Genomic DNA, 23,569 nt, shown 5'->3' on the forward strand with positions numbered 1-23,569 from the left:
GCCAGTTGTGTACTGTGTCACTAGCCAGTTGTGTATGTCACTAGCCAGTTGTGTATGTCACTAGCCAGTTGTGTATGTCACTAGCCAGTTGTGTATATCACTAGCCAGCTAGTTGTGTATGTCACTAGCCTGTTGTGTATGTCATTAGCCAGTTGTGTATGTCATTTTTTAGTGGTGCACGATATATCGGCCGCCGATATAATATCGGCCGATATGGCCATTCTTTTACACATCGGTATCGGTCCGATATCAAGATAGGGCCGATATGGGCCGATACAAAAAAAATTCAATATTGTTTCTTTTTTTTTTTACATGTTTTGGCCTTAAATAGTTTCAAAATATCAGTCATTTCTGAAAATAGGTTACAAAAGTCAAAAAAATATAAAAAAGCGTTTTGGAAAATAGCTCTTTATTTGATTATCATAAAGTGTTTTCTATACAGAGATATCGACATCGGTAAATATCGGTATCGGCCAGAACAGCAATATTGTTATCGGTATCGGCCACAATTTTCACATCGGTGCGTCACAATTTCTTTTTGCATGATTTAAAAACTATGGTTCGAACGTCCAAACCCTGGCGAAGTTTGAATCCCAAAAAACGGGCTTCGGGGACAGCTCTACTAGCTGAGAGCATAAGGAACACATACTTGCAACACTTTGTCTTTCAATCAGGTTAGCCTTTTCCCCCTGATATTCAAATGAAAATGTATGGGTTGTGGATAATATTTATCTGCATTATCTTAATTCCTGACGAAGGACGAGACACAAGGTATTTGTCTCGTCAGTATTTGAGGTGCACCCAATACAAGAGGGACTGGGCAGAGCGAGACTGCAGCACAGTGTTTTAGCCTGTATGAAAATGATTATTAAATGGTCCTAATTTGTTAAATAGGTCTGTTTTTGTTTAATAAGGCTTTGAAACAGGAGATCTTTGAAATATTAAGATGCTGCTGGCCAGTCTGCTCCGCTCCCTGACCAAGGAGGAGAGATATGAAACGCTGTTTGTTCGTCATCCAAAGACGTTTAAATGAATAAACGGTTTACGAGTAATACAGATTTTGGATCGATGTACGGAACATCGTTGGTTGATTCTATCTGTCTGTACGGAACATTGTGGAGGGCCTATGTTCTTCCAGTCCGTACACAGACACTTTTCTCTAATGTTATTGGTTCAAAACAAATCGAAGTGTAGATTGTAGAATAAACATTTCCTCTGAGAATGAGCACCCAGACGCGCTCGTCTGACTCCTAAAAACGAAAGGAACGGTCCCGGTTCTGGATTTTGCCCCCGTCTGAATCCGCATGGGAAGGTTGTTTAGAGTACATACCGTACTTTTCGGACTATAAGCCGCGGCTTTTTCCCCCATTTTTCTACCCTGCGGCTTATATAACGGTGCGGCTTATATGTGACTCGACGTGACCAAACCCGAAAATGTAAAAATCTAAATATTGCTTTTTTGACTGCATTGAAATGTTATTTATCTGTTCCCTTATTTGCTAAACTTGTAAATGAGTTAATTCTTGTTATTTGTCCGACAGTATTGTGTCCCAATGCTAATTACATATGGTAATTAAACATTAAAATACCTGCGGCTTATAGTCCAGTGCGGCTTATATATGTACACATCATTCAATTTAGCTGCTGCGGCTTATAGTCAGGTGCGGCTTATAGTGCGAAAAGTACGGTACTTCAGGGAGAGGGTGCTCTTTGCCTCTCCAGATCTCTCCTTGCTCTGATGACGACTCACCGGCCCATTACATTAAACACTCTGATGAGCCTTGCGTTGCACAATGCAAGCATGTTTAATCAATCACTATCCTTAGACTAAGGGCGTTTTCACACCTGTAGTTTGCTTTGTTCCGATTCAGGGAGACACAGGGACTATAATGTTGCACTTGTCCCTTAGTTCGTTTGTGTTCACAGGGCTGTGTTAACAGCGGACCAAAACAAACGCACGCGCAAGCAAACTGTCACTCGTTGGTCAGATTTTGGGGTGGAGAGAGCGGGGGGAGCAAATGAATTAATGTGGATGAGAGCCGTGATGTAAATCAGCCGATTTAGTTCTGATCGATTAGGAATGGGTCGCGCCGTGTTCAGGAAACTCAGGCGCATAAAAGTCTATTCGATCATGTCTCTAGCACCCCCACAGCCGTAGCTGCAATCACTTGCATCACGGCTCTCATCCACATTCATTCATATGCTCCCCCCGCTCTCTCCTCCCCGATTTCAATGTAACGCGGAAGTGCAGTGGTCTATAGCTAACTTTACCGATCTAGCTGCCTAAAGACTACAAACTGATCCCGCCCACAATTCAATGCGAAAGCGTCATCATGCAATGCGTATACAGTACGCAAGTGAGTTGTGTCGGTTTGTTAAGTCGATTGCATTCTCACAGCGTACGAGTCGCTTCGGGTTCGGTTGGAAGTGCGCCGAGACCACCCTCTCTAGGCGGTCTCGGCCTGCTTGTTTTGTTCCGCAACAGAATGCGATTGCTGTGTTCACATATGCCCAAATGAACCGAAATAGGGGGTAAACGCTCCAGGTTCCAGAACAACAGCTCCAAACGAGCTAGGTGTGAAAACGCCCTAAACTAAATGTGTGAGAGTTAAACCAGACATTTATAAGCTGTCCGTCTTGTCCACAGATAATTGCCACTTCCCACACAAATTGACTGACTGACCGCTCGCCGCCTCTTCTTCTCGTTTCTTCTTCGGCAAACTGAAAGAAATTTGGGACGTAAATAAGAACAGCAGGCATGGATTACTAATGTTAACTCAACTAAATGACTGAGTATTCCTTCCCCATTTGTGGTCAACAGGGGTTTTCAATGGCGATATTGATGTTTAGAGAGCAAGGTGGCTGATGAATAGAATTATTTTGAGGAAATACAACAATTTAATAATAACAAATAAGATGCAAAGACATCTTTTCTTTATTTCCACTCTGCGCTCTAATATTTTAAATTAACAAATGTGTCAAGTTAAATAAATTGAAGAATAACAATCCCAGAAATATATATTTTTTTTAATTAACAAAACAGATTCACTTGTGGGATTGATACAAGGGAGAGCGCTAACATTTTCAGTGTTGCATGACTGTAAATCTAAATGGTCACAGTGAACCTCTACCAGGCAGTCCTACAAACAATAGCACACGCTCCACGGTAGCAGTGGAGACCGGACACCGTTCCATCCCTACTAGCTAATAATGTTGTGTCTCAAACCAGTAGCGTGATAGTTCTGTCACTAGCCAGTAGCCGCCGGTGGCAGAACACTACACTGTGATGATCGTCTGACACTGTGATGGTTGTCTGACACTGTGATGATTGTCTGACACTGTGATGATCGTCTGAGAAGCAGCCTCTCACAGGATACCCTTTCCCTCCCAACAGGAGAGCAGTGCGAAGCCCGGCCCCATTTACACTGTGTGTCACTGCAGAACCAGGGGCTCCTACTCTGTGTCCGTCTCCAAACCACACTCCAAATGGACCAAATACAAACACCAGGGACTGGCTCACAGGCAAGTAGTAGTCAGTAGGCTGTCGATCTGCACTATCTGGGCTCTTAGGACTGACCCACAGGGAAGTAGTCGGTAGGCTCTGTATCTGATCTCTCTTAGGACTGACCCACAGGGAAGTAGTCAGTAGGCTCTGTATCTGATCTCTCTTAGGACTGACCCACAGGGAAGTAGTCAGTAGGCTCTGTATCTGATCTCTCTTAGGACTGACTCACAGGGAAGTAGTCAGTAGGCTCTGTATCTGATCTCTCTTAGGACTGACCCACAGGGAAGTAGTCAGTAGGCTCTGTATCTGATCTCTCTTAGGACTGACCCACAGGGAAGTAGTCAGTAGGCTCTGTATCTGATCTCTCTTAGGACTGACTCACAGGGAAGTAGTCAGTAGGCTCTGTATCTTGGCTCTGGGGGATTTGCATGTCTCTGGGTATTGACCGCTAGCAGCTTACCCAATTCATTCTGTATATATATGGAAATTTACACATATTCTTGTGTTGCTTTAAGCTCTGGAACTTTGTAGCTAGCTACTTGCATAAATGAGCATGTTCATGTTTTATTTACCACAAATTACGCTTAAAGCTACCATGTGTACAATTTTCGATCACATATTTATTTATATATATTTTTTTTGTTTTTGCTCCAAAACATATGTTAACTCATTCAGGGCCAACAGCGCCCTCTGCTGATGGCCCTTCTGGGCCAACGCTTTATCCAATGGAGAATAGGACTTATTTGCGAGTGCTTAACACATTGTGTGCCGGCTGGATATGACGAATTATCGCTTGTATGCCAGCACTTTAATCAATGGGAGGACGAGCACATTTGCGAGCGATTAAACTATCTTAAATTATGGCTATGGGTCTAATACACCCGTCGCTTATCAATGACTTGCTTGCAGTCAACATGTACGAAACGGATTGTTTTTTCATCAGTACATTTCCGTTTTATACCGTTTTGAATACGAGTATAGTTTTGGAGATTTCTAGAAAGAAAAAAAGTTTCTGCAGTAATAGCCATTTACTGGAATACACAAAACACGTCGTCATTTTCCGGCTGATTTATGAATCGTTTTCAAATAAACGCTAGATTATCGAGAGTATTTGTGTTCTTATGCACGATACAAAAGCGGGCTGAAAAATAATTTATTCGTGCCTCGCTCAGCGCCTAACGCCACACACACACACACACGTTGTGAACGCGGTGAAAAAAATTCTGATTAACCCAAAACTGGTAACATACAGTCCTTACCTCAGATCAGATGTTCTGCAAAAAGATGAATCCAATTCCTGATCGCCATTCCAAATATCCATTGCGTTTATTGATCCAACGTTATACTCCGGAACACATAATCCACGCTGCTTCCAGTCCCCTCAATGAATGCAATAGTATCAGGTTGCATGCCCCAGAAGTAAAATGAATGAAAAAAGTTATTTTTTCTGATCCAAGTCCCATTGACTCCAATCCAATGATGTGCATTACCAGCCGGGAGACGATAGGGGGCGGTATTTGCCCTTTTTAAGCTCAGAGCCATTCCTAATGATAACGTCAGGCTGGATGGATGAAAAATGAATGGATATCGCTAATAAAAGAAATAACGATTAAATAACGAGAACTCGTTATTGGCACACAACGCATGGCGAGTTAGGACGAGAAATCTCGTTGTTGGCAACCAAAGTGTTAAAACATATCAAATATAATAGCAATAGATCTAAATAACACAGTGATCGTCAATGAGTTGCTTCCAGTCAACATGCACGAAACAGATAATTTTTTCATACATACATTTCCATTTTATACCGTGATGAATATCAATATATTTCTAGGGCGTTCTGTCTCATCTCAATAAACTCCAGCAAATCGAGCTTAAATGTATTTCCTTAGAAATCGTGCCATTTGTCGCTTGATTTATGAATCGTTTTTCAAATAAACGCTAGATTATCGATAGTATATGTGTCCTGATGCACGAAGAGAAGCGGGGTCTGAAAAATCGCTTCTCCGTACTTTGGTCGGCGCAAACCTCACACACACACACAGACACAGACACACACACACACACACGCTCCGATGGCGGTGATAGGAACATCTGATTACCCCAAGATTCGTAACATAAAGGCCTTACCTCACATCTGATGTCATGCAAAAATATTAATCCAATTCCTGATCGCCATTCCAAATATTGATTGCGTTTATTGATCCAACGTTATATATCCAAAACAGGTATATCCAACTGCTCTGAGTGTCCTCAGTCCATCTGTTATAACGATACTGCATGCCCGAGAAGTAAAACCTGGACCGGACTTATTTTTTTGATGCACAGTCCCAGCCAATCCAATCCAATGATGTGCAATACCATCCGGGAGACGATAGGCGGCGGTATTTGCCCTTTGCGAGCTCAGACCCATTCCCAATGATAACGTCAGGCTGGGTGGATGAAAAATGAATGGATATCGCTAATAAAAGAAATATGGATTAAAACCCGAGATTTCTCGGGTTTGGCGCCCAGAGCATGGCGAGTTAACCCGGACTATCTCGGGGTTGGCCTCCAGTGAGTTAACGTGGACACACAGTCTTATCACAGTTATTATTGACCAGTGTAGCACAGCAGTGCACAGATATTCCATCCTAATTAGAAGGCTCTCCCCTTCTAATCAATCTCAAAGGAAATGTCGTTATGGGGGGGGAATTACTTTTAGTGGTTGAATCTACATGGTCCTCATTCAACACGGCCTGGCAATGAGGACCGTGTAGACGAGCCACTGAACAACTGCTTGTGTATATATTCCAACACGTACATGAAGGAATTCCAACAACTCCCTGTGAGCTTCATTAGTTAGAATGGAATTTCTCTGCACCGCTGCAACCCTGGCCAATGAAACTCCATCACACAGTAGAGTGGGAGGAATCGGTCTATGTTAAGACATGGTTTGGAGCAAAATTCCACCCAAATAAATCATACAGATTTGTAGCTTTAAGGTAAGAAATCATGTTTTTTTTTTCTTCAATTCTGACGTAGAACAAATATGTCATGTAAGGCTGAGGGCACGGTTAGGGTTCTGCAAGATAAAAGTCCTGCAAGGCTTTACTTTAAGTGAGCGTGGTTTACCAGGTCCATTAATCTTTACGGTCAGTCTGTGACCTTTTCCCACAACCTGTACCATCGTTGGGATTCACCGATTGGCCAGCAAACAAGCATATTTTGACCTTAAGCAAAAGATTTAATATTCAGTCAAGTCTGTGATCTTTTCCCATAACCTTTATCATCGTTGTGATTCACGGACTGGCCAGTAAACGAGCATGTTTTGACTGTGAGCGAAACGTGTTTTATCGTGTGTGTGTGTGTGTGTGTGTGTGTGTGTGTGTGTGTGTGTGTGTGTGTGTGTGTGTGTGTGTGTGTGATATGCTGACCGCGTTCACTCTCCTCAGGTTGATCCTGTTCCCTCCCCCGCCGGCCAAAGGAGGTCTCTCCGTGACGATGGAAGACCTGCAGTGCCTCGACAGCGGACAGTTCCTCAACGATGTCATCATTGATTTCTACCTCAAGTAAGTCACCTAGATTTGGCGTCTGCTGCTTTGGCAGTTTTTAATAAAACGTTTATTTTTTATTTTATTTGTATCTCGCCTCTTCTTTGGGGTGCGCGAGGAGCACACAATGGGATTGAAGTGATGGTGTGGATGTTTTCTGTTTATTAATCAGATACCTGATTCAGAAGGCCCCTGATGCACTGGTTGAGCGCTGTCACATCTTCAGTAGCTTCTTCTACAAGCAGCTGACCCGCAGAGACAACGCCAGCGAGGACCTCACCAGCGCCACGTGAGTCGATGGACGGAGCGAAGGAAGAAAGAAACACTCAAGAAAAGAAGCTAACAATTTGGGTGTAGCTAGCAAAAATCATCTACAATACACAACAGATAAGAAAATACGTAAATAAAATACAGCTAGCAGTATGTGTAACTATTCCATTCTGTTCTACATGTTGACGTCTACTTGCATATCGACGTGAGATTTTCAGCCATAGTCAATGTTTTCAAATGAGTCTATTTTAACAAAAGGTATCGGAAAGTAGAAAGACTATGCAGACGATGCATTTCTGTCCCCATTGACTCATCGATCTAGCTTATGGATGTGTACGTGACGTGTATGTGTTTGTACTCAGCAACCAGAGGCTCAGGCGGCACCAACGGGTGAAGACATGGACTCGACACATTGACATCTTCAAAAAGGACTTCTTGTTCGTGCCCGTCAATCAGGAGTGAGTGAAATACGCACATGTGTGCAGGAACGCTCACATTAAATGTTGGGGATGCTCAGCGAGTTCAATGCGATCAGGGTATCTTTGCAGCGGCTGGCTTCACTAAACCCTGACAACCACGATCACACTTAAGTCAGTCATTGTGGATGATGGTGGTTATCATCAACTTCTTTATTCTATTTTAGATTACATTGTATTGTCATTATACAGCACAAGTACAGTACAACGAAAAGAAGTTTGGCATCCAACCAGAGTGCAAATGTAACAGTAAAGTGCAATAGTACCCTAATATACAATGTACAGGTGATTTAAACTGGGTATACAATATATAATTGGTACTACTGAGTGTGTAGTGCTAAATCAGATGTATGTACAGAGTTGTAATATTAATGTACAATGATACAGGTATAAAGACAGTATGGTCGTAGTCATACTGGCCATCCAGGTGTTCCATTTGTATTATGAATGAATTTCATAAAAGCGGTGGTTTCAGCAACCAAACAGAACTGTTTTTGATTGGTACTTGCCATCTGTTCAGCACTGGCACTAAACAAGCACCTCTTCTGTGTTGCAGGTCCCATTGGTATCTGGTGGTCATCTGCTTCCCTGGTCTGGAGAGGCCACGGTGGTGTCCGGCCCGGGACAGCCAGGCCTCGGAGCAGGAGAGCGGGGAGGGCAGGGCAGACGAGCTCCAGGCTGAGGACGAGGCCCATGGGTGTAAAAAGGCAAATGGCATCACAGAAGCGACCCTGGGATCAAGCCACAGTGACAGCCAGGACAGACTCTCTAGTATGTCGGATTTTAATGTCCTTTTAATAATATATAACATTAAACAATTTAAAACTATTTCTGAATATTATTTGTGTACTGGGTGTATTTGTGTTATTCCTTTTTTTTAAGGTTTTGATTAAATTTTTTAGCTTGACCTTTTTAGCTTGACTTAAAAGGGGCTTTTGATTGGCAGGATAATGGTTATTGGCAGCAAGATGGGGATTGGCAGCAAGATGGTGGTGAGTGATGGTGAGGCTGATGATGCTGCTTGTTCTCGTCTCTAGGTGCTTCAGACAAGGCTCAAGAAGAGTCCGCAAGAGACGCTCCGCCTGGTCCAACGGTAGGACATCAATCTCCTCTCCAGGGCTTCTGCTGACAATGATGCTTACTTTCAGCCTTTTCAGTCCCACAAAGCACTCTTGTATATGCTGCTTTCCCCCTCCGCTTTTCTCCTGACATATATTTATCTCCTCTGTAGAACTGCACAGATCAGACCTGCCAGAGAGAGACTGTTTGCAAGAGGTGAGTCAGTGCATCGGTAAATACGGATGGGCACGAGTAATGTTTTGCCAGATTGAGTAATCTCGTGAATGACTATTTTTAGAATCTTAAAGCGCAGGGCATCAGCAATAACAAGATATTGAGCAGAAACACACACACACACACACTATGATTCTATTATGTCTTGCTTCGTAGACATAACAATGCACAGCAATATACCCGATGCTTAATGCCTAAATATGTTTTGGATAACACTAAGCTAAGAAACGTTTTGCGGTAACGCGTGTACTATCCATGCTCCCCAGCTTCCAGCAGCAACTCGCACCTCGCAGGATTTCAGAGCGAGATTTCTATTTCATGGGCACAAACAGGCACTTTTGGTGGTAATCAAATAAAGATGTTATCGAATTTTCAGTACTCGAGTAATGGATTACTCACGCCCAACCCTAGTGCAAAGGAGACCTGGAGCCAAGCTGGTGTTCTAGGTTGTATTCTATGTTCAAAAGTTCCCTGATAGGCGGTCAGGTGGCGTAGCGGAGATTGCGCTCGTCACCAATGCAAGAGGCTGTGGTCTCGACTCCCGGAGTCAGCATTGCCCTGCGGCTTGGGCTGATCGCTATACTAACTTGTTTGGCTGGGTTAGGGGGAGGGAAGCCGTGGGTGGGAAACTGGCGTTGTGGACAGCGACGCCTACAGGTCAGGTCTGGGCGCTTGCTCAGCGGAGGCAGGACTTGAGGAAGGCAGCGTGACCTCCCACACGTTACACTTCACCAATGAGAGTCCTCGCTGCCAGGTGAGAAGAGAGCCACTGGCTGTCGTCGCACGTGTCGGAGGAAGCGTGCCGATACTTCAGGGTTCCCTTGTACCGACCAGTAGGAGAACATGCGCACAACAACCAGGTAGGGGAGGGGGGGGGAATTGGCACAACGACTAAATTGGGACGGGGAGAAAACAGAGAAAACATCGGAGAAAGAGAGATACAAAAAAAAAAAAAGTTCCCTGATATGTGTAAAACTACTGTACACTTTGACATGCACACGATGGAAATGTAAAAATAGAAGAAGGTTCTCTGTACAGTCAGGTGATCTACAATCTGTCTGGGGGAAATTGACTTGTGTGTATATCGCCCCCTGGAGGCTCTCAAAGGTTTCTGATCCCTGTCACTCTTTCCACCTTGTGGCAGTAATGTGTGAAGCTCAATGTTCCAACTGCCATTGAATCTCAAATGAGGAAGAAGCAGTGTTGGCTTATGGGTAAATAAAAACAGGTGGAGCTTTCTGAATTAGCCTCTTATATTGGCGCAGTAGCTGCCAATAACTTTTTTTTTTTTTTTTTTTTTAAACACACATATAAACAAACATGACAACACACGATAAGATACACAAGCATTAATACACAGTGTATATCCAACGAAATTACCATTTATACCAATGTCTTATACAGGATATACCCCTAATACCTGTTATCTAAAAACCTACACACATATGCTCCAGCTCGAACCCCCCCCTCCCGGACCCCTCTTTGGATAGTACCTCCATTATCCCTCGCTCCTAACCAGACACTACCATTATAAGCTAGCTTTTATTCTCTCCACCACTTCTAACCACATTGTCATTTTGGATTCATTGAGACCCAGAATTCTTGCTGTAGATATTTCTTGATAAATCACATCGAGATATGTAAGAAACCAAACTTTCCGGCACATTTTTTCCGGTTGAAACCAGCGTGATGCAATCAGCTTTTTAGCTACTGTGATACCCGATAAAACCAATCTCTTTAGCTGTGGATGTACTGCAAACTCAAAAACATCATTCAATAGTAATACAGAGGGGTGTACAGGTATATTCCAAGATAAGAGTTTTGATAATTGTTGGGTCACATCTTTCCAGAATATCTTAACTGGTGGGCAGTCCCAGTACATGTGCATAAATGTCCCTTCATCCCCATTTGTACATTGGGAGCATTTGGAGTCTTGTTTAAGACCCATTCTGTTCAGTCTTACAGGAGTCAAGTATGTCCTGTGAATATAGTTAAGATTGATCTGTTGATGGTCCGGGTTCCTTGATGTAAGTCGGACATTTGCCCAGGCTTCTTGCCAATCAAAGTCACTTTCCAGGTCTGGTATATCCCTCCTCCAGACAGAGTCTAGTTGGAGGGTTTCATACGAGGACGTTAGTAATTGATGATAAAAATCTGAAACAAAACCTCTCGATGTCTCTCTTTCATAGAAGAATTTGTGGTATCTGTGGTGTTCAATTGGTATGTCTAATGGAACACTGTGAGATTACATTTTTTGCATATTTCTCCATAACTACAAAAACCCTGTTTGTTAAAAACATCCCCTAATGAGTGTATGCCTTGCTCTTCCCATATAGGGAATCTTATAGGTCGTTTTTCAATTAAGAGTGCATTGTTATTGAATAAGGGAGTATGATTGTGCCATTTATGTGGGTTAGGATATTCTTTTTGTGTTTCACGCCATATCCGGATCGCATGAGTAATTATGGGGCCAAATTTCCGTTCACAATGCTTGATTGGTAGTTTAGTGTATGCTATGTCCTTCAGTCTATGTGGGGCTACTATGTTTTCTTCTAATTTTCTCCAGGATACTAATGCTTGGGGATCAAACCATGTTGTCAATGGTCTTAATGTGTACGCCTTAAAATAGTGGAAAAAATCTGGAAATGCCATGCCACCGTCTGCTTTATTTCTCTGTGCGGTGGATCTTTTTATACGTGGTGGTTTGTTATTCCAAATAAATTTGTATGTGGAGGAGTGTAATCTTTTCCAGTAACCCTCTGGAGGGGGTAACGGTAGCATTGAACTGAAGAAGTTGATTCTAGGTAGTACGTCCATCTTAACTATTGATATCCGTGCCTGTACTGAGTTTTTAAGTTTTGCCCACCTATCAAGGTAGCTGCCAATAACTTTATGATTTTCCTGTTTGGTATATTTTCTTTAGACCTGATTTGCATATAATGGAATTGAGGTGATGGTGTGGATATTGTTTATGGATCAGATACCTGCTGCTTCAGAAGGCCCCCGACGCATGTAAAGAAAACACAATTTCTATTTATCACACAGCACAAAAAAGCCACCTCTGAGCTGGCTTCCTTCCTGCTGACCTGTTGTACAAAACTTGTAAGTCGCTTTGGATAAAAGCGTTGGCTAAACGACAACGTAAATGTCAGCGACTTAGCCTGACAGGCAAATCGAATCAAATGTATTTGTAAAGTCCGAAATCACAAGTTAATGTCCCCATGGGCCGGACAAGTCTTCTTTAAACAAGTCAAGAAGAAACATCACAATAAACAAAAAACCCACCATGAAATCCAAAATAAATGTAAAATAAATAAATGCAACATTCCCAGACATACCCCAGCAAAGGTAAGGAGAAACTCACTAAAAACCTAGCAATAGGGATCCCCCTTCTTGGATGTCGGTGATAATAGTGTTGCTATGGGTGATCGATGGGTGGAGAATAAAACAGGTGAATAGTTGGTATGTACAGTATGTACATATACGTGTAATAAAACACAAATATGTACATGCAATAGCAACTGGGGTACATAAGAACATTTAGAGGTGCATCTTAGAGGTGCTCACCACAATGCTGGTCCGACTCCCTCGACACACAAAGCTGTAACCCGTCTTTGCATCCTGTGTGATTGTTGTACCTGTCCTTCCTTCAGGCCCTGCATTCTAATCATGGACTCCCTCAAGCTCTCGCAACACGAGCGGGTCTTCAAACTCTTGCGAGAGTAAGTGTTATCTTTTTATTTGTATACTGTATATAGTATGTACGGTATGTACAGTATGTATGTATAAAACAGTCCACCTCTGTACCCCAGGTACCTGCAGTCTGAATGGGAGGTCCGCCGGGGCTCGGCGAGGGACTTTGGAACCGAGCAGATGAGGAACTCGCACTGCAAAGTCCCCCTGCAGGACAACAGCAGCGACTGCGGCCTCTACCTGCTGCAGTACGTCGAGAGCTTTTTAAAGGTAAGCATCAAACTCATCCGTCTCGTCCCCTCTGGGCTCTCTCTCATCTCGACGCCGGTCTCCAGTTCCTTTTGTTTCGGTGATAACTGCCTCTACATGTTGACATTTTAGAAATACAAAATGCTAAAATGTCATCGTATATCTTTTATTGTTGTCGTCCAAGGTGCAACAGGGATTTTAGTTTGACTTGTCTGTGAACCCGGTCTTGGGTGTTTCCTGGTGAGAAGTGGCCTCTACCTGGTTCACCTGCACACCGCACAGACGCACGCACACAGTGGCTCAGGAGGTAGAGCAGGTCGTCTGGTAGTCGGAAGGTTCCCGGTTCGATTCCCGCTCCTCCATGGGCAGCGTGTCGGAAGTGTCCTTGAGCAAGACACTTAACCCCTAATTGCTCCCGATGGGCAGGTCGGCACCTTGAATGGTCACCTCCGCCATCGGTGTGCGAGTGAATGTGAGGAACGAAAATTGTAAAGCGATTTGGATAAAAGCTGCTATATAAATGTGCCATTTACCATTTACATCAAGCGCTCTCCTTCTTTCCAGGACCCTGTGGTGCACTTTGACCTCCCGCTGCGCCTAGACCGCTGGTTCCCACGGCAGCTGGTGCGACGGAAACGGGACGAGATCAGGGATCTGGTGCTGCACCTCTACCGCGTGCAGGACCTGGGCAGCACCATCAGCAGCACCATCGGCAGCACCAGCACCAGCAGTTAAGACGCAGCGAGCACCACGGCTGTTCAGAGACTTACGCCGCAGCGATCGACCGGTATCGGTTTTTCCTATGGCCGAGCCGACGGCTTATATTTAGAGACACCGGGCCGGCCGACGGGCCGATATAATGCAGATACTATTTTTTTATTATTTTAAATAAATGTATCAAATAAATAGATTGAAAATAAAAATTCATTAATGTTTTTTTTTTTTTTTTTGTATCAGTTGACGCGTGCAGGATTAACACAAGGGGGGGGGGTGCTAATAATCGGCCACGTGTTGCGCGGTTACCGGTCGACGACGATTTCACATTCAAATTGCCAGATATCGGTCCGTTTAGTCTGCCTATCACTATTACGCCACCTCCAGTTACTGCTCATAATGAGCAATGGACATTTCATTGAACTGAAGATATTGCCTTTTTTATATTACATTGCATAGTTGTATCATACATTTGACATTGTACTGTACAAGTCTAAGGCCTTAGCTTATACATGTTCTTGAATAGCTACAGTTATTTTTTTCTCTTTTGGTGTCAAAGAAGATAAATACATTTTTCTTCTGCAGAGAATGTATGTGAAGGATCACCAGAGAGGTGCACCAATATATTTCTTTTTTTTCCAGAACCCATAGTACGAGAGTATTTTATTTAATGGATCCACGAGTACCGATCTCGGTACACCTCTTTGTACAGTCACGCTGACCTACTGTAAAACAACTACAGACGTGTATTTGTATTGGTATTGGGACAGCATCATTTGGCACCCAAATATAGAGAGAGAAATCCCCTCCAAACAAAGCTTTGATTATGTCCTTTGCCAAGCTTTTTGCCAGGAAGGTGGGATCTGTTCCCCCTCTACCGTGTCATGGGCCCCCATGTCTCTGTGACTACGGCTCTGATTCAGAGTTGTCCGACTTGAATCATGTTTGCAAGTTGTTGAGATAAGACAGGCGATGCACAGAGGATAACGACCTGTATGTGATTATGTGGCAGTTCTCAGGTCCAGACCCCGGCCCCCACTGGCCCTTTCAATAGATTAAAAAAATTTATAATTAATAATAAAGAAGGTGTAGTAGTAAGTAGGCTATATTGTTGTTTGGATTTGTAGTTTATATTCTAGTCTTGATTAGTAGTCTATATTCTAGTCTGGATTATTAGTCTACTAGTCTGGATTAGTAGTCTACTATAGTCTGGATTAGTAGTCTATATTCTAGTCTGGATTAGTTAGTAGTCTATATTCTAGTCTGGATTAGTAGTCTATACTATAGTCTGGATTAGTAGTCTATATTCTAGTCTGAATTAGTCTACTATAGTCTGGATTAGTAATATTATACTATAGTCTGGATTAGTAGTCTATACTATAGTCTGGTGTAATGAACTTTTTTTTTTATCCACTTTTTCTCCTTATTTTCTATTTTTCTCCCATCCTAATTTCGTGTTTCCAATTCTCCCCTGTCTTGAACATTGCTCGCATATGCCCCCCACTGGTCGGTTGTAGGGAGGATAGAAGCCTTGCATCATGTGTCCCCTCTGATACACGAGGAGGCAGCCTGTCACATCTTTTCACCTGCCAGCGCGGACTCTCATTGGCGAGGTGTAACGTGTGGGAGGCTCACACTACCCCCGCCATTTCCTGTCTCTGCTGTGCAGGCATCCCCCAACCGACCTGTAGGAGTCGCTGTCCACAACGTCCAGATTACCACCCATCGACTTCCACCCGCTGACTCTGCCAATTGAGCCAGTATGACGGCCGGCCCAAGCCAGAGGCAATGCTGACACCCGGATTCGAGACCGGAGTCTCTTGCATTGGTGACGAGCGCAATCTCTGCTGCGCCACCCAGCCGCCTGTGTAATGGACATGTAGTTAGTTAGTTTTAGTTTCCCCACCTTTCTGACTATTGTCTACTCATTTGCATATATTAACATAGTTTAACATATCTTAATTTTTTTTTAATATAATACATTTTGTAAACCACTGAATTGTATTTTGTCATATGGATGAGTTCATTAAATTTAGAAATTGCAATCATTGTCATAAAAATTGAGGCAACCTGCTTGACAATAGCATTGCACATGCACAGAAAGATTTTAGCCATTTTGTAGCAGGATGGCAAGAAAGACTACTCCACCCTAGGTTAACCAGGAGCAACACCAAGGTTGTATTTCACAGGTTTAAATGAAAAACAACTAAAAGACCATAAAATGAGGCAGTGGATTTACATACCTTGTAGGTGCAGCATAAGAAACCACCTCTCCTTCCTCCCTGTCAGTCTTTCCAATGTGTCCTGACATTTGGCACACCAGGAGCTCTTCTTTATTTACTGCAACCTGTCTTCTCCAGGGCTCCTGCCTGGGGCTCCTCTGATAAAGCAACCTCTTCACTTTGGTTGCTAGACACATCCGTCCAGGATCCACCCGTTGGGAGGAAGATCCTTCCAGAGAGACATAACTACTGAATATAAAACTCAAGCTTAAAGATAGTTGTTTCACATTGCACATGATTACCTATTTTCTGACCCACATTGTCTCACCACATCCATACTCAGAACACCCACTGGGAGGCTCAAGCCAAACAGCAGTCTCCTCCATCTGAGGTAGCAGCTACCTTGGACTACTTGGACTGGCCAGCACCTACTTGCAGCTCCCTCAGCCCACACATTGAGGCCTTGCAGGAAGGATGGTCCAGAGGGGTTCTTCCTGGCCTGTTGTCTCCCAATCCTACCCAACATGCCCCCTTTTGCATTATGGAAAGCCTGGATCCCATGACTGCAGACACCAGTGTTTTTTTTACTGACTGGACAGACAAAATACGAATCTTTAATTCAAATGCAGAATTTTCACTCACTAAATATATATATATATTTTTTTTATCTACTTTTTCTCCCATTTTTCTATTTTTCTCCCATCCCAATTTCGTATTGTCCAATTCTACCCTCCCCTGTCTCGAACACTGTTAGGCCATGCCTCCCACTGGTCGGCTGCAATGTGGACGAAGCCTTGCATCACGTGTCCCCTCCGGTACACGTCGCATCTTTTCACCTGCACAGCGCGATCTCTTAGCGGCGAGGGTGTGCGTGGGAGGGACACGCCACCCCCGTTGCTTCCTGATTCTGCTGCGCAGGCGCACCAACCGACCTGTAGGAGTCGCTGTCCACAACGTCCGATCCCCACCCACCAGCTTCCCACCCCTAACACTGCCAATTGCGTTAGTATGAACGACCAGCCAAGCTGGTAGCAATGCCGAGAGCTGGGCTCGAACCCAGCATCTCCTGCATTAGTGGCGAGCGCCTTGCCCACTGCGCCACTTAGCCGCTCTTCACTCACTAAATATTATATATATTATATTATATATTATATTATTTTATTAATATCTGGATAAAACCTGCAGAACCAATTATGGTGGCGTTCAATTGCCTGCAAAACACTCAAGTGTCAAGTTATTGGTTGCACACAATTGCCTAGTGAAATGGAAATAGATCCTATCCTGCCAACTATGTAAAATGTAGCAAAACATCAAAAGAGACTGAGCAAGAGTCTACAAACCAACTAGGGCTGTCCCCGATTAAGGATTGTCATGGTTGACCAATAGTCGTCAATTCGAGCCATTAGTTGACTAGTCGTTGCACGTTTTATAATATACTTTCTTTGAGGGCATCAGGAAATGGTTTCAGCGCTGAGAAAGAACGTTATAAGTAACATTGTTAACACTGTTACATTACAGAGAAATACAAAGCTGGCTGTCTCACTAGCGTCACAGTGCTGTGACCCCAGGAGTAGTGTTATTTGTAAAACATGGTTTCTGAGCTAATGTTAGCTCAGTCTTCCAAATTAAATATTTTAGTCTCTGATGTCCATGACTTGTCAGTGTGACATATCCGTGGCAAGGGGCTATTTTGAACCAAGTCTCTGTTTCGAACCCTTGGCTACTCAGCTTAGATCAGGTCCGAAGTATCAAACTATCTAATAACTACAGAGACCAGCCGTGTAAATGTGAATGTCTGTCCATGACTGATGAGTGTGTGACGTCATTTCAAACTAAATGCCATCCAGCATTTTATACACTGTCCAGTTGACCTCATTTGGACAGGGCTCAACTCCAATTTTTACCCTGGGACCAAACAACCAACTTTTCCGACCAAAAAATATGACAAAAAGCAAACTGCGAGTCAATAAGGTGTCTTCTTTTACTGGACCAACATCTAACTGCCCTGCCTTGGCTGTGAGGTGAAGGCTTCTATAAGGCAGGGACAGCAGCACATTAGCTCACCTGTGACAGAACTATTGGCTTGGAGAATCGAGGGACCGTCTCCAAAAAAGTTTTGCAACAAAATAAAAAGCACTTGACACGAAACAATTGACCAGAGCACACGTTAAAAAAAAACATAAGTATCAGGCTCACCTTGTTACATATGGATTTGTGTTTCTCTTCAGTATATCTGGCTTACTGCTGTCACACTTCCACATCTTGGGACACAACTTGTACTTTAGGGAAACCTCACCCCACCCAGCAAGATAGACACTTCTGAGGTCTGACGACCAACACTCGGGTTTATTAACCCTCTGTGGATCCCTGGACTTAACGTCAACTCTGAATGGTAGCCTATGTGACTGGTCAGTGAAGTACCCCAACCACCACCTCATGTGTTCAGGCTCTGCAGTCTTTTTACCCTTTAACCTTTTTATTTTTTATTTGTATTTGTATTTATTTTTCTCTTCAACGTGATTATTTCTATCTCTGGACTTTTTTATACACTTTGCTGGATGTATGTAAATAGTATTGCTCCCATAACATGGGTGTTTTAAACGTGTATTAAAACATTTTGACTGCATTACATGTCGTTTTCTGTTGTTATTGCTGCTTTTGTTTTAGCTGATAGAATGACTTAACTAGGCTAGAGTGGAAAACCCAGCAGGCCGGAGCTCTGCCCGAGTTGAAAAGTTTAGTTTCTTTTGGAATGCGCAAGACGAGTGTGTTTTTGTTGACATCTGCCATGATGGCTCAGACCTTCCTGTTTCTGATTGGTGCTTCGGGACAAGATAAGGATTAGAGTCCAGCAGGAGGTCTTCCTACTACCTTTCCATGGTCTCTAAGCCAATTTATCCATTCACTTTTGGGTTGAGTGAGTGTGTGTTGGGGGGGGGGGGCTGTCTGTTTACTCCTACTGGTTTTTCAAGGAAGAAAAGCCTTTAGTTATTGCTGCCAGTGTAATCTGTTGAGAAGGTTACATAGCCAGATTATGTCTATTTACTGTCTCGTCTGTCTTCGCCACCCTACCCTTTTGATCCTGTGTAAACCCCCTCCCCAAGACTGTAGACGGACCCTTTTGATCCTGTGTAAACCCCCTCCCCAAGACTGTAGACGGACCCTTTTGATCCTGTGTAAACCCCCTCCCCAAGACTGTAGACGGACCCTTTTGATCCTGTGTAAACCCCCTCCCCAAGACTGTAGACAGACCCTTTTGATCCTGTGTAAACCCCCTCCCCAAGACTAGACGGACCCTTTTGATCCTGTGTAAACCCCCTCCCCAAGACTGTAGACCCTTTTGATCCTGTGTAAACCCCCTCCCCAAGACTGTAGACGGACCCGTTTTAACCTGTGTAAACCCCCTCCCCAAGACTGTAGACCCTTTTGATCCTGTGTAAACCCCCTCCCCACGACTGTAGACGGACCCGTTTGATCCTGTGTAAACCCCCTCCCCAAGACTCTAGACCAGGGGTCTCAAACTAAATTTACCTGGGGGCCGCTGGAGGTAGAGTCTGGGTGAGGCTGGGCCGCAATTATATATATTATTTTTTATTTATTTTTTGCTAAATCAACTCTGCCTCTCTTTGTTAACTACAACAAGCAATGCTGTTTGTTATTTAAGATGAGGTCGGACTCGGCACTGACAGATTTGTGTTCATTGTGCTGCTTTTATAAAGCCTCAAATGACGGCTTACAATATTTCATGAAAGCAAAGTGTTTTGTTTGTCTAAGATTTAAAAAGGTTTAAACTGTACAGCACTGACAAAGTTGAACAAAGTGCTGTACAAGTCCCACAACATTATTATTATTTTACTTCGATGTCAAGTAGGGGGCCGCAAAATATCATCCAGCGGGCTGCAATAGGGCCATGAGTTTGAGACCCCTGCTCTAGACGGACCCTTTTGATCCTGTGTAAACCCCCTCCCCAAGACTGTAGACGGCTGCTACTATGTCTCAGTGAAGGACGGTTGATGGGAACCCCAGGTATTGACATGTATTTGTCATAATGCACAGTCCTCGACTATGTGATGATGTTTTAAGCAGGTGTCTGCCGTTTCCTCGCCACCTCATTCCAGAATGCCCATATTTCTGACTTTCAATATGGTGGCTGTTATGTACTAGAGGCCTGGTCACTCCTGTGTCACCAGGGCAGGCAGGTGAGGGCTGCCAATTAGCCAATTAGTGCTGATTGGTTACCTGCTGGGGAGCTTCAAAGGCAGACCCAGAAACACACATGCACGGTCTGTGCCTAGTGAAAGAGCTGTCAGGTTCTTACAGTCCTTGTCCGTTGGGTTACCAGTACATTAGCTTATAGTTATATTAGTAGTTCCTTGGTTTAGTAGCATTTTTGAGTTAGAGCACAGGGTTTTGGTGTTGATTACACATAGGTTGCGTACCCATGAGCCAGGGTCGTAACAATTGGGCGCTCGTCCGGGATCTTTTACCCCTAGCACTTTGTTTGGTGATTTTTTTTTTGTGTTGCACAGGGTGTCATCATATTATGGTTTGGGTGGTGTTCGTTACACATGGTGTAACGTGGGGGCTGAGCCATTTTCATCAAACAGGTGAGTATGCCGTATTTGTTTGTAATTTGATGTGACTACTTATGCTGTTAAAATATATAGTTTAGTAGGCACCACATGTAGATAGGGATATTATTTTCTGGTTGTTGGTTAGCGTCCGGTGCACCGCGTACTCCTGGGGCGGTCAATGAAATGATTGTATATGATCTTTGACTGGTAGCAGGTGTGGTTGAAGAAAGTTAGGTCTACAGGGCATTAGTTTAAGGGTAGGTAGGTTAGGGCGGCCAGGAAACACAGGTAGTGTGGTAGGGCTTGATTTAGTGTTTCTTAGGGTAGACATGTGGTAGGCCGGGGTTTTCTGCAGTTTAGACGTAGAAGCATATGTGGTCACATCAGGTTAGAAGGCGCACCTGTTTGGAATATTTTGTTGGATTTATTTTGTTTGTTTAAGTGTTTGGTGAGCATACCTGGTAGCACCTAACACCCTGCGTGTATGACACGTCTATTTAGGGTGGGTGTGTTTTTTTTTTGTTTTTTTTTGTTTGTGCAACCTGGAAAGGTGCGCTCCGTAGAGCTCACATTTCCACCGCGTCCCTTTATGGTTGTTATTATTGGCATTAGCATTCTTCATGGTTCTTCAGTGGTTCTTCAGTGGTTCTTTAGTGGTTTTTCAGTGGTTCTTTGGTGGTTCTTCGTGGTTTGTTAGTGGTTCTTAGTGACTGTAGGGTAAAGTGAGTAGCTTGTGGTGACTGGTACAGTAACGATGGCTACCATTAAGGATTTTGTTGAGAACCCCTCTGACGAGATGTTGGGAAGGTTTTCCAAAGAGCAGCTTCTGAAGCTTGCTGTGCACTACAATGTGGAGCTTACTGCCAGTGAGAAGCGGTTGAAAACGACTGCCTTGGGGACTTTGAGGGCTATACTCATTGAGGAGCAGGTGATTGTGGCAACGGTGGATGAGCTTCTTTTGTCTGAGGTGTCTCCACAACTCTCTGGCGTGGCGGAAGGTGTTGCCATCGATTGGGGGCCTAGGGAGTTGGCATTTAGGGAAAAGCAGCTACAACAAGAGCGTGAGTTTAAGGAAAAACAGCTACAACAAGAGGAGAGGAGAGAGCACGATCGTGCAATGAAGGAGCTTGCATTTAAGCATGCTGCCTTGCAGGCGGGTTCTCTGCATCCAGAGTCACGTTCCGGGTTTGATGTAGGCAGGAATATTAGGATGGTGCCACCATTCTTTGAGAAAGACGTGGAAAGATATTTTCCCCTTTTTGAACGGGTGGCAACCACATTGAAGTGGCCTGATACCGCCTGGACACTGCTGCTCTCACTATTGTGAATACATACTTCAAGGTCATAGTCCTCACCTCGTGTCTCCAAGCCATCTCTTGACACATCATCACTTTTCCTGTGCGTGTATTCGTGTAAGGATAAGAATGTGTGTATTTCTCCAAAATAGCATTTGTGATTTTGTAAGCGTTTTTTTTTTTTTTTTTTTTTTTTTTTTTACTGTTTACTGTACGATCTTGATGAATGATGATTTTTGGATGGTGAGTTGAGGTGATGTAATACTGGTACAACTGTCTCTGTGTCAGGTTGAAGCTGCCGTCCGTCAGGCCTACTGCGCCGAACCGCTTTAAACCTTTTGAGTTAGCTACATCCTGGCACCAATGACCTGTGTCCAGATGTGGAATGAACAAAAGGCCTGTATTCATAACACATCTCAAAGTAGCAATGCTGACTTGGGTTGAGCCCCCCCCCCCCCGAAGCAGGATAAGTATGGTGAATGACTTGGATCTGTCAACCTGGATCATTATTCCTATACTTCAATTTGACTTGTGCCTACTGACTAACATTTTTCCTTTGGAACAACACACTCTGCCCTTGCAACTTGTCTGATGCGGTATGATCACCTGGTTGGATAATGTCGTTGTGGATTAATGAATCACTGCGCTCACTAGTGTCACGTCTCTCTCTCTTGCACGCCGTCTGTGGGAGACCTTTTGGTGTCACTCTCAGACACTCCATGTTCACCCTTAAGTTTCAAGTTTTGTTTTATTTGTCATATAATGTACATTACAGTGAAATGCTTGGTTCTGTATACTATATGAACCCCCTTAGATTGTGCTTCATACAGTAAAAGGAATAAAGGCCACACACTATACAAAATATACAATATACAAACTAAAGTAACCTAAAGTACAAAGTGAAGTACAATATTCAAACAGTAAAGTAAATGCAAGCTTTTTTAAATGCAAGGATGAGGTAGGGATGTACAAATATTTTTGTATAGATAAAAATATCGTGTAGTAGTGTTTAAAGTGTCTAAAGTGAATGTTAAGGTCAACACCCTTACTTTAGAGTATTACTCCAGTAACTTCTTGGCGAGCTGCTCTAAAAGGCTTAACAGTAAACGGGATTAGAGGGCAAAAAAAAAGTACCATCTGCTTTGCTTGTTGAGTCCGGAGCTGTTCGTTCAGCACCACGGAGGACCACACCTCCCTTCAGACACGGAGAAGAGTAGGGGAAACTATTTGTTAATAATATCATCATCATCAACATCAATGATCATATCTGTATATCAGGAAATTGCCATTCTGATGATAATGCCTGGTGAACTATGCAAACTTGCGAGAAGGTTCTGACGTCGTTGTTGTTGCATGAGCTGAGAGGATTAAGTACCTGTTGATTGAACTCCAAGAAGCCCTGCACGGATTTATTAAACATACCACGGATTTAACATGTTCGACATATCGTGGAAAGTAGTTTTGTACATTGCTGTATTTAGTTTTGCAGTCATTTTTCTGGATATAAGGACAGGTACGTATACACTCAACTTCATCAATTGAGCATTTAGCCCCAACTATACTTGTGTATTCGTATCAAATGAGTCGGAGAGATAACAGCATTTGTTGTTACTACAGATGCAGCGTCAGAAGGTTCCTCCATGGGTTCCTCCTCTCTTCCTCGCGAACTGGAGCGGTCTTCTAACCTCACTGTGGGACTATCGCCTGACATGTACCCGCCGCACATCGTTCAGTTATCCGCTGTC

General features: G+C 43.5%; 1 protein-coding gene across 1 annotated transcript in view; it reads left to right on the top strand.

The window, feature by feature from the left end:
- LOC311226107 (uncharacterized protein) overlaps positions 1-14,099 on the top strand; it is a 128,129-nt gene extending 114,030 nt beyond the window's left edge. Inside the window, exons 14-23 of the mRNA XM_084311482.1 lie at positions 3,395-3,522; positions 6,940-7,056; positions 7,211-7,327; positions 7,671-7,766; positions 8,341-8,555; positions 8,822-8,877; positions 9,016-9,059; positions 12,731-12,799; positions 12,890-13,040; positions 13,584-14,099. Of these exons, the coding sequence (XP_084167608.1) occupies positions 3,395-3,522; positions 6,940-7,056; positions 7,211-7,327; positions 7,671-7,766; positions 8,341-8,555; positions 8,822-8,877; positions 9,016-9,059; positions 12,731-12,799; positions 12,890-13,040; positions 13,584-13,754 (1,164 nt within the window). The 3' untranslated portion in view covers positions 13,755-14,099. The remainder of the gene's footprint in view (positions 1-3,394; positions 3,523-6,939; positions 7,057-7,210; positions 7,328-7,670; positions 7,767-8,340; positions 8,556-8,821; positions 8,878-9,015; positions 9,060-12,730; positions 12,800-12,889; positions 13,041-13,583) is intronic.
- Positions 14,100-23,569: the final 9,470 nt, after the last annotated feature.

This window comes from Notolepis coatsorum, assembly GCF_963971535.1.
Source record: "Notolepis coatsorum genome assembly, chromosome: 3".
In the NCBI taxonomy this organism is placed as follows: Eukaryota; Metazoa; Chordata; class Actinopteri; order Aulopiformes; family Paralepididae; genus Notolepis; species Notolepis coatsorum.